Source organism: Oryzias melastigma, linkage group LG7 (genome assembly GCF_002922805.2).
Source record: "Oryzias melastigma strain HK-1 linkage group LG7, ASM292280v2, whole genome shotgun sequence".
Taxonomy (NCBI): domain Eukaryota; kingdom Metazoa; phylum Chordata; class Actinopteri; order Beloniformes; family Adrianichthyidae; genus Oryzias; species Oryzias melastigma.
The window spans coordinates 32,409,199-32,420,074 of NC_050518.1; the positions used below are offsets into that span (position 1 = coordinate 32,409,199).

Below are 10,876 nucleotides of genomic sequence, written 5' to 3' on the forward strand. Positions count from 1 at the left end.
GAAATTATTGAATGTCAAACACCGGCAAACCGTTTGAACTCATCTACCGTCCAGCACTTGCGTCAAACATTAGCTCGGTTGTCAGCAACACTGCCTCCCTCTGCAGAGTTTGCTGTTTTTATGTCTAAAAAAAGGATTCGACGAATATTTTTTATGTCTTGAGAATTAAAATTAAATAAATGCTTTTTTTAACATATGCCAGGCAGCTACAGTTACTTTTTAGCGTGCAGTGATATCTATGTGTGTAGGGGGGGGGGGGTTACCAAAACTGGTCATTCATGCCATTCCAGAGATTACTGGTTAAATTAGTAACAAATCAAAAACCATTCCTTACTCAACAAGAGACAAAATAACCTTCCTGACATTATTTATTCATTATTAGAAATGATTCAAATAACTGCAGATATTTTCTCTCTGTTCTACCGCTGCAGCTGTGTTGCTTTTCTTGATGAAAATGTTCTCCTATAGTCGCATTTGCTGAAGGAACTTATCAATTTCCGCCGCAGGAAGTACTAAACTCAGCTGTTTGCTCCCGTTGCCATGGTGAATCGTGCTGTCTTTGCTCCATTGATCAGGGCTTTTTATGGTCGCGACGCTCACACCTGATTCTGGTTCTGACAACTTCAAGTTGATTGAATCAAACATTTTCAGCTGTTCTGAAACCAAAAACCCTGAGTTTGAGAATTTAGAGTCCAGTGACTCTAAGTTCAGGTTCGAACTCTAAATTTATTGATCCTGCTTCTTGGAACGGGCCCAGAACTACACACTATAAATAAAATGTATTGATTTTATTGAGACACAATTATCTCAACTCTGACTACAGCTTTTTGGGAATTGCACCTTAAACGTGGCAGAAGTCTGAAGTCTGTCATGACTGATGTTATCCTACTTTCCACCTTACCTTTTTGTCTCAGCTGATCAGATGTTCAGTGGAAGAAACCTGAGAGGTGGAGCGTGTTTGGTGCACTGACAGGACTGTAGCTGTGAGCTGAACTTCTTCTTACAGCCGACAGAATCTCAGCTTTTTCTCCAAAACCCACAGAGCAGATACATGATCTCATTTTTTTGTTTGTACGGTTGTTCTTGGGTAGTTTAATGTTTTATAGCTTCCTCCTCAGGAGAATGCTCATCTCCCTCCCATTCTGTACAAATGTCACAGCGAGAATCCTCGCTTCAATTCCTGTGATGTTCTATGTTCCTCCTGTGCATGTCTCTAGACTTCCCAGCTTCTTTCCTCAGTCCAGAAACTTGATTCTTAGGTCAACTGGCGACTAAATAGGTGTGCATGTGAGTGTGTGTGATTGTGTGGCCCATCTCCTTTACTTAACAGTGGTTAGAATAGGCTCCAGCAACACTGTGACCCAACAAGGGAACCGGCGAATTTTGAAAAAATGGAGGATCGTCTCCCACATTGACCCCAAGTGGATGTAAACATCACCTGACTGCATCTATCATGAGGAAAACTAGACTCACAAAGAGAAACATGATCAAAGGAGCGGTGGACTCTGATCAGGGTCATAAATGTTTTCAGAGGGGAGCTAAGAACGGTGAGCTAAAGATACTCTCGTGTGAAACAGTCTTTTCAGAGAAGTTCAGACCTTCTTTCTAATCATAGGTTCTGCGGCGACCTCAGAAACAAACTCTGACCCTTGAATGGATCACCTGAAACTCTTCAGGGGAGTTCATGCTCGAACGATGAAGAGCGGCGCAGATTCACATCCTGTCTGCGGCTGTTTCTGCCGCTGTAAGGAAACGGATCAGGCTGCTTCCTCGTGCTGTGCTTCACGTTCACCGTTAACCTGCCGCTGCAGGTTCATGTCCCTCCTGAGGAGTCTGTTCTCCCAGCAGGCCCTGCAAACACTTACCCTCCTTTTTATTACCACCACTGACTGTAAATGAGAGCTGGACCGAGTGAGTGTGACGTCATTCGTAGAAAATAGTTTACTTACGGCTCCAAACAAATAAAGCCAAATCAGTCACAGTTTTTTGCTAAATGGTCACCGCCATCTTGGAACCAGAAGTCGTCAGAAAGCAGTGATTGGTCCAAGTCTGTTTGAGTCAACGTTTCTATGGCAACCACTTCCACCAATCAGGAGTGAGCTTGTTGGAAGGCCACACCCCTTCCACTTGAAAGAGAGCTCAGGAGAATCCGTCAAACGTTTGGACCGTTGGACGTGATACTTTACGTATATCGAAGCATCTGATTGGTCAGTTTGTTTCTTCCATAACTTAAACTACAAAATAGATTTAATGAAAAAAAGAGGATTATAAAGAACATGAAAAAAGGATCAACAATAGAACGACCTCTATGATCTCTATTGAAGTCTGTGGGATTTTAGCCTCTTGAAACTGAAGTACTTCCTGTTTGGAACACCAGGGGGGAGGAGTCAGTCCAGTTCTCATGTACAGTCAATAATTCCCCCCATTCTCTACTGAGAACACACAGGAAGAGAAGAGCTTTTTTCTGTGCCGTCATGTTGAACTTCTACTCTGAAGTAGTATAATTTCATAGTACAGTGAATATATATTTTCATGTTTTATTAGAATCACTCAAAAATGAAATTTAACACAGAAACTCCTCAAAGTTCTTTTCAGTAAAGCCGATATTTTAATTTTATTTTATCTTCGCCCACCTTTTCAGTTGTCATTAGTTTTTATCTTTTTCCCGTATTTCTTCAGTATGAATTGTTTTTATTGATTTGTCTTGTGTTTTAACTTTGTGAGTGTCCTTCTGTGAAAAGTTATATACATAAATATTTACTTACTTACTTCTTCTTTGCCCTTTGACTCCGCCCCTTTATCCAACCTCCAGTAACACTCTCACTCACACCAACCACAATGTCCTCCTTCTGTACATCCATGAGCCTCCTCTTTGGTCTTTCTGAAGAAGGTCTTGGGTCCTTCATAAGTTCACAGTTCCAAGACGTCTAGAGCTGCACAAACAATTATTTTTTCGATTAATCGACTAATCAGATCATGCATAAACTGGAAGTAAAGCACATATCTTAACCATCGCTAGCTTTAAACTTGAGGTGTTAAAGCTATGTGCTAACTAAAAATAAAGACAATCGTTTATTAGACCTTTAATTAATAATAATGCAGCTTCTTTGCTAACCCTTCTTCCTAGAACTTCCTGTGACATCACCACTGACCCAGATTGTTACCACTGTACATGTGCCAAGGACAATGGCAGACGCGGCATTAGAAAACACGCACCGTACTTTTGAGATAAAAAAAACAACTTATCAACTATTAAATTAGTTGCTGACTTTTTAAATAATTGACATAATTGTGACTAATTGAGTTTAGCTGCCTCACTCCCAGCATTCAAAGACTGCTCAAGACGGACTTCTTCCAAAGCTTCAGATCTACTTCTCAACATTTTTGTCAGCTGAGACATTTTTCTCTCAGAATCGAACTTGAAATGGGTTAAGAATGTTAACATTTTAATATTTATGTTTGGCTAAGTTTGATAGAACTCCAGTCATTTGGATAGCAGATGAAAATATGTTCTGACTAAACTTGTTTTTTGATGTTATACATGGAATAAAGAAAGAGAAAAGGATGAAGTTGGTTAGGATTCAATGACAGTCAGAAGTTGTACTTAATGATGTAACAAACGTGCATGTGCCTCGTCTTACTGCAGGTAAATCGTCTCTATTTTGAACAAAACATGCTTAAGTTCCAACATTTCAACAGCAGTGAATTCATGAAGTTCTTTTGTGTCACAAACAGGCTCTTCGTTTGCTGTAGGAGACGTTTCTGCTTCCAGACTGTTTTCATAATCTGGAGAAGAGACAGAGATAATCAGATTTAGCTGTTTTTTTTGTTCTTAATTGAGTCCCACAAACGAGCGGTGGAAGCAGCATGAGATGCCATGCAACGACCTTTGCTGTAGAGGGCAGCGAGACATTAACCAAAAGCAGCTGCTACTGGAGATATGAACAATTCTACATTAGAACTTGTTACTGTCCTGCAGGAGAATAACCAGTTCCCCTTAAACTGGGAAATGGGAGATGATGGGAAAGATTAGAGACTAGTATGCTGGGAGAGGAGTTCCTTAGATGAAGAAGATGTTTTAGAAAGGTAGAGGAAATCTCCGGCAGAGACAGGAATTCATTGAAGGAAGTTACGGATGGATGTGATGTGCTCATATCTTTGCTTCTCGCCTGGCTGAACTGGATATCTTGTAGTTTTCATAAAGTCTTGATAGGGATTTTGAGGAGGGCTTTACAGTTTGAAGGTGTGGTCCAGGCAGACTGGCTGGTTTGATATGCGCTCCAGAGCTGCAGTGGATCACATGATACTTGATGTGACAAAGGTGAGAGGAAGTTGAATAAAACTCCTTTTTTTCTCCTCCCAGCAGGATGTGACAGCAGAAACAGTGCATCCAAGACATGAAGCTAATCTACGGTGAAGAAACTGAAAACCTTTTAAACGTTGGAAGTGTAGAAGCCAGAAAGTTTTGATCAAAATCTGACTGACAGGTATTTGGGTGTTGTGAATCTTTGTAACGGCTGAGCCAGTAAAGTCACATGCAGAGTTAACTAACGGGGAAATGCAAACTGATGCTAAAATAACTCAGGTGACCTCCTTAGGTACACACTATTCCAAACTAAACAGGAAATAGTTGTATGTGTGAAGTACAGAGACCACACTTCACAACCGCACATCGTTGGTTGTTGACAAACCCGTACCTCCTCCTTTTTCTGCCGCTCCTCCTCAAATCTCTGTCTGCCTTATAAACCAGACTCTGCTTGAGGTCTATTGTCAAATCCACTTTTCCCTGAAGGGGTCACGGGGTTGCTGGAGCTCGTCCCAGCTGTTGCTGGGCAGGCCCTGGTCAGGTCACAGAGCACACAATCACTCCTACACACTACTTAGATGTGTTACTCCTCTTGAGCTCGACGACAGGCACAAACGGCTCTTGGTTTTAACAGCCCTTCTGGACCATGTGAGACTCACCTGGTGTGGTAACCCATACAACAGCCCCCTTTTAAACAAAGTTTTTAACTTATCTTTACTTAACACCATTATTTATTTATTGTGGAAATATCACATATTTATTTCAAATGATTAGAAAACATTTTTTATATTAATAACCCTTTTTTACTCAAAGTATTTTTATAAACAAAAACATTAATAAGAGTTGCCTTTGACGGCAGTTACAAGGGGGGTCAAACTCAATCACAAAAGAGGCCAAAATCCAGAACACACCTGAGGTCGCGGCCGATCAGGATAAACATTTATTGAACACTCTAAAACTACATTTTTAAAACGTTAAAACTGTATTTTCATAACATAACTATGAACTAGATATACAGCATTACCTGTGATTATGCTAGTGTGGATGCTGTAAGCTGAAATTGGTCACTGAAGATGTTAGTGCTGATAGATGAAGATGCTGAAATTGATAGCTAAAAACGCTGAAGCTGATACCCAGCTAAAATATGAGCAAAATGCCAAATTAGACAAAAATAAACAAACAAATAAAACTTAGGTTAGCTAAAACAGATAAGAAGGAGGGTAGAAAGTTCTATATAAATATACACCATTCACCATTTTAATTTAAAGACCACAGGGAACACTTTATCAAAAGATAATCAGTGTGTGACGTGGCGGCGATTATTCCTGATCATTTAACGTGAAGAATGTGATTAATGAACTGCTAATACCTGATGTAGTTCAGTCGTTTATTATTCTAGTAAAACATTGTACAGTATACACCAACCAGAATGTTTGTGTTTGTTTATGTGTATGTTTGTCTGTTTGCTTTTTGTTTGTGCGTTGTTTTTGTTTGCTTGTGTGTGCTTGTTTGAGAGTGTGCATTTGTTTATTTGTTTGTGTGTTTGTGTGTTTGACAGGTGCTGCGTTCAGAGTCGCTGCAGCTAAAGAAACAGTTGGGTCTGACGTCTGAAGTTGGAGCTCAGAAGGAAAACATCAAGAAGAACCGATATAAAGACATCCTGCCGTGTAGGAACAGACTTCTGTCTGTCCTTCCTTCTTTCTTTTCTTCACTTCCATCATTTTTTCTTCGCGTTCTTCCTTTATTTCATCCTCGATTTACATGTTGAGGCATCACATTCTCATCACCAACTCATCACATGCTGATGTTTGGTTAAGGACCCTCCGTGTGACACGTTGTGGCGTTTTGGATTTCCCCAACTCGTTGTTTTTTTGACATGTTGGCTGTTCCAATCAAATCACAGATCCCCAACCTCTGGGCCACAAAACAAGACCGGTCCAGTACCAGGACGGGGAGCACACCGGTACCATATCCCAGTACCAGCAGCCTAACCCTAACCCGGTGCCAGTTTGCACCTGGTACTCCATCTGGTATCTCGTCCAGTACTACATCTGGTGCTGGGTTAGGGTACTGGTACCGGGTTAGGAGGACAAGCATTCGGACCCCACCCTCCATCAGAGGGTGGGCTAATGTTACCGGACAGGGACCGGTCCTCAGGGTGTGTCCAGTACCAGGTTGGGGTACCAGTACTGGACACGTCCTGAGGACCAGTCCACGTCCGGTACCGACTCCCGAGGACACCCAAGACATCAAAAAGTGACACGGACGGGTCTTTAACCAGACAACAATATGTGGCGACTGGGAGTGAGAATGTGTTTGTTTGAGGAGCGTTCTGTCAGAGACTGGAGGATCCCGGCCTTCAGTTCTGCTGCTGGACTGAGGCAGAGATCCAAAGAACTGTTCGTGTTGTGATTCACACTTCTAATGATTCATCTCAATGATTGGCTGCTTGAATGTTGACAAAGTGCGTTCATCAGGATGAACTAGATTTTAGTTTGGGAGACCTGACGACTCCATAATCAGGTTTCTGACACTCCATCAGGTAGTTTTGAACAATCTAAAAACTAAACTAAACTTCCTAAAACACAGAGACAACCCATGTGTTTCTAACTGCACAAAGGCAGCTTTTGTTTCTTCTAAAGCCTGAAATGACATGAAGGTTCATCTTCATCTTCTGACATACAGAAACACCAAGTCTTCGTTTTTTTTCTCTGTTTTTTCTGTTCCTGGATTGTGTTTCATTTGTGTAGTCCAGTTGTGTGTTTGTTGCTCCAAAGCTCTTCATACTCTGATGTTTGTAGATGACCAGTGTCGTGTGGTGTTGTCACAGTCGACCACAGAGTCCTCCTCTGACTACATCAACGCTAGCTTCATCAGGGTGACTCAAACTCAACACTTCTGTCGACACACAACCTGCTCGTGTGATGCTGCTGATTGTAACGTCAGTGTTTGTCCTGCAGGGAGTGACGGGGGACTGCAGGTATGTGGCCTGCCAGGGGCCCCTGGGCCCCACGCTGGTTGACTTCTGGAGGATGATCTGGCAGCTGGACATCAAGGTCAGAGCCAAAGCCTGATGTGACAGCAGGTTTAGTGTAGAAACAGAATGAGTGGACACCAGACACAAAAGTTTCCTATTGTGAAAGATTCATGCTTTTACTGGACCAACCCTGTAAAAGTGGAGGGTTACTTCTTCCCCCAGAATCACAGCAGCAAAAACTCCTCACCCCAACTGTAAAGCACGGTGGTGGAGAGCTGATGATTTGGGATAGTGATGCTGTTTTCTCTCTGGCAGTTTGGTGTTTCTGTCTCTTCAGCATGAAGCCTCCACTTCAATCTCCGGTCTTTCCGGGCCTAGTGAGACTGACAAGGAAAACAGAACATGACAAAAACCAAAGTCCACAATCCCCATAGTACCCCTCCCCAAAAGTACAGATCCCAGATGCCCCAAAAAAAAGTTGGCAGGAGGGGACATGGAGATACAAAACAAGGCACAGAAAACCTTCAGGGTTCTTGCAGCCAGACGGATGTGAGGGGCATCAGAACCCTCTTCAGGAACAGCCATGAGGCGGAGCAGTCCCAGCGACCCAAAAACCGAAACATGAAGAGTAGCGACCCCAGTGACCCTCCACAGGAACAGGAAGGATGATCCGTCTCAGGAGCAGATTTGGTGGACATGGCAAAAAATCCGATCTGATGTGGCGGCTCGTGGTGTGGACCGCAGTGGTAGAAAACCCTGCCACTGCAGCACACTGCGGGGTCCAAGGTGGTCAGGTCATTCTGTCAGGAAGGTGGTGGAAGACCCAAACACAGGAGACCAGGCTTTGGTGACAGGAACTTAAAACAGTACAAAAATGTATCAAAACATGACAAGAACTCATATCTGACAAACACCAAACTAAAGTCCACAATCCTCACACTAATTCCAGACTCTGTGTTTCAGGTGATAGTCATGGCCTGCAGAGAGATCGAGATGGGAAAGGTAAAGCACCGTCAAACTTCTAATTGTCGAGGCAAAGCTGATCAAACATACTTCACTCTTCAATATCAGAGGCTCTCAGAGCAGAGTTCAGAACTTTAGCTCAGAACAACAAAACCCTTTGTCATTTAGCTCACCTCCAGAAGGCTTTGTAGAAATCACTTTTGTCCCCCAACTCGTTGAAGGATTTTTCTTTGAAAAGCCTAAATTAAATTTGGATTTGAAATAAATCAGGAGAAGAAGATCTCCAGTCAGTGGGAATGGAAGATGCTTTCATAATCTATAGTTGTTATCCAGAAAACACATTTTGTCAGCTAGGGGGCCGAAACCTGCAGCTCAGATCCACATGTGGTTCTTTTATCTCTCCATGGTGGATCCTCGGCCAAACATAAAATAAGTCATGGAGATGCTGACCCAGCTATGTGAACCGTCAGAGTCAGCAGCTCCCCCGAACCAAAACTACCTAAAGAAAACAAACAAACAAAGCCCAAAAACTAAGACTACCAAGGTCCAACCTCAAACTAAAATAACTAAACCCAGCAGTGTAAGACTGCTGAGGACAGAGAAGAGAAAGAGAATGAAAAAAATTATAAAAGAAAAATAAAACAGCATTTTTTTTAAGTAAGGATTACTTAATTAGCATTTATTTAATTTAGATTAGTTCCATTTATAAATTGATGTCTGAGGTTCACAGATGATAAACTATGTAGGTTTTTACATCCTGTTGACCTGAAGACGTCTTGTTTGCTCAACTCTACCTCCAGAATGAACAGATTTGATATGCAAAGCAAAATTTTGGTAGAAAGTTTGATCTTTTATGAGTTAAAAGCACATATTATCTTATGCTGAACAACATTGGTTACTAACTGCACTGAGATGATCCTGTTTGACACAGAGCTGCTTTTATTTTTTAAAAAATTGCTATTTGAGCTTCTGTCAAACGTAAAAAAAATACAAATAAATCACATTTTTTTAGATGTTAGGTTCTTTTTACATGTTTGCTTTTTATTGTGCGAAAAAATAGACAAAATTCATATGTATTATTAAAAAAGAAGGTCATAAATCCAAATCTCCTACAGGCTAAAGTAAGACTATACGTCTCCTTCTAGGTTTGGATCAGGAGAAAACGAGCCCAAATGGTTCTTTTACTGTTAAAGGTTGCTGACTCCCGTCTGAGCTACAAATTTTAACCTCTGGGGGGCGCTGTAGGTTATCACTTCAGTGTGTCAACCACTGATTTAATAAACATGAACATTTTAACGTCAGTGCTTTAACGTCTATCAATGCAGCATATTCTTTTTTTCAGTTACAAATCTCATATAATGTATAAGCCTTGGATTTGTAAGAGGACATGCATTTGTAGGGTGAGCAGCTCCGTGTGTGATTGATGCTGATTTGGGAGTTTCTGCACCCCAGAGTGTCCTGACAGCACCTGATGGCTGTCCCGCCTCTTCATACTGAAACCTTCAGGCTGATTCCATGAAAACGTTTGAATTTTCAATTCCCTGATGTTTGGCGTCCTCCGATCACTGTGTGATCCACATCACNNNGTCGCACGCCGTATTCCAGAGAGGGCTCACTTGACAGCAGTTTAGCGAGAGCGTGCTGGCTTGACACCAGTGAGCGGTTCTCATGTGTGTTTCATGACATTCATGGAGATCCATGCTGAAGGTTCCCTCGCTCCTGCTTGTCTCGTACTCAAACTTGAATTTCTCCCTCAGAAAAAGTGCGAGTGTTACTGGGCCTCGGCCCAGCGCCCCGCTGCATTTGGACCCTTCACAATCAGCAGCGTAAGAACACGATCAGAAAAACAAGATTCTCTGTTGTTGTGGCATGTGTGGGCAACTTGTTGTTCCTGCGTGTTTCCAGCAGGGGGAGACACACATGAACCCTGACGTGGTGGTCCGGGCTCTGACTGTCAGCTTCCAGCAGGTTGGATCTCCACACGGAGAGATTCCTGAACTGCACAAACCCATCCTTCCTCTCACCCTCCTCCTCCTCCCAGGAGACCCGCTCCGTTGTTCAGTACCAGTTTGTGTCGTGGCCCGATCACGACGTCCCCTATGAGACTGATGGGGTTCTGGACCTGCTGAGGAAGGTCAGAGGGAGCCAAGGACCTCACAGCTCACCTCTGCTGGTCCACTGCAGGTACACACACACACGCATGCACACACACACGCACACACACACACACACACTGGCTCTAAATGGCTGTTAGTTCTCATCATGGCTGCAGCTTGTTTGTGCCAGCAGAGCTGATCACAGGTCAGCTGGTCATTAACATTCAACAGGATAGATCACACATATGGCAGATTGACTCTCTGTCACACACACACACACACACACACACAGCAGGAGGCTGTGAATATGCAGCAGATAACACCTGCCATTGATAGCACAGTTAACATGCATGCTGCATCTGTTGTGTGCATGTGGGTGTGTGTGTGTGTGTCTCACAGTGCTGGCTGTGGGAGGACAGGAGTCATCTGTGCCCTGGACTACATCAACGACCTTCTGGTTTCCAAGGTAACTCGCGATAACACATCAGAGTTGTTGTGTGTTAACTGTTCAGTTGTGTGTCTGCAGTGGTGTGA

At 42.7% G+C, this 10,876-nt stretch overlaps 1 protein-coding gene across 3 annotated transcripts in view; it reads left to right on the forward strand.

The window, feature by feature from the left end:
- ptpn18 (protein tyrosine phosphatase non-receptor type 18) overlaps nucleotides 1-10,876 on the forward strand; it is a 31,532-nt gene that overhangs the window by 3,706 nt on the left and 16,950 nt on the right. For all 3 annotated transcript variants that reach the window (XM_036213001.1, XM_024263844.2, XM_024263845.2), the window contains exons 2-9: nucleotides 5,865-5,973; nucleotides 7,108-7,184; nucleotides 7,267-7,362; nucleotides 8,247-8,285; nucleotides 10,004-10,072; nucleotides 10,152-10,214; nucleotides 10,288-10,430; nucleotides 10,742-10,808. In XM_036213001.1, the coding sequence (XP_036068894.1) occupies nucleotides 5,865-5,973; nucleotides 7,108-7,184; nucleotides 7,267-7,362; nucleotides 8,247-8,285; nucleotides 10,004-10,072; nucleotides 10,152-10,214; nucleotides 10,288-10,430; nucleotides 10,742-10,808 (663 nt within the window). The remainder of the gene's footprint in view (nucleotides 1-5,864; nucleotides 5,974-7,107; nucleotides 7,185-7,266; nucleotides 7,363-8,246; nucleotides 8,286-10,003; nucleotides 10,073-10,151; nucleotides 10,215-10,287; nucleotides 10,431-10,741; nucleotides 10,809-10,876) is intronic.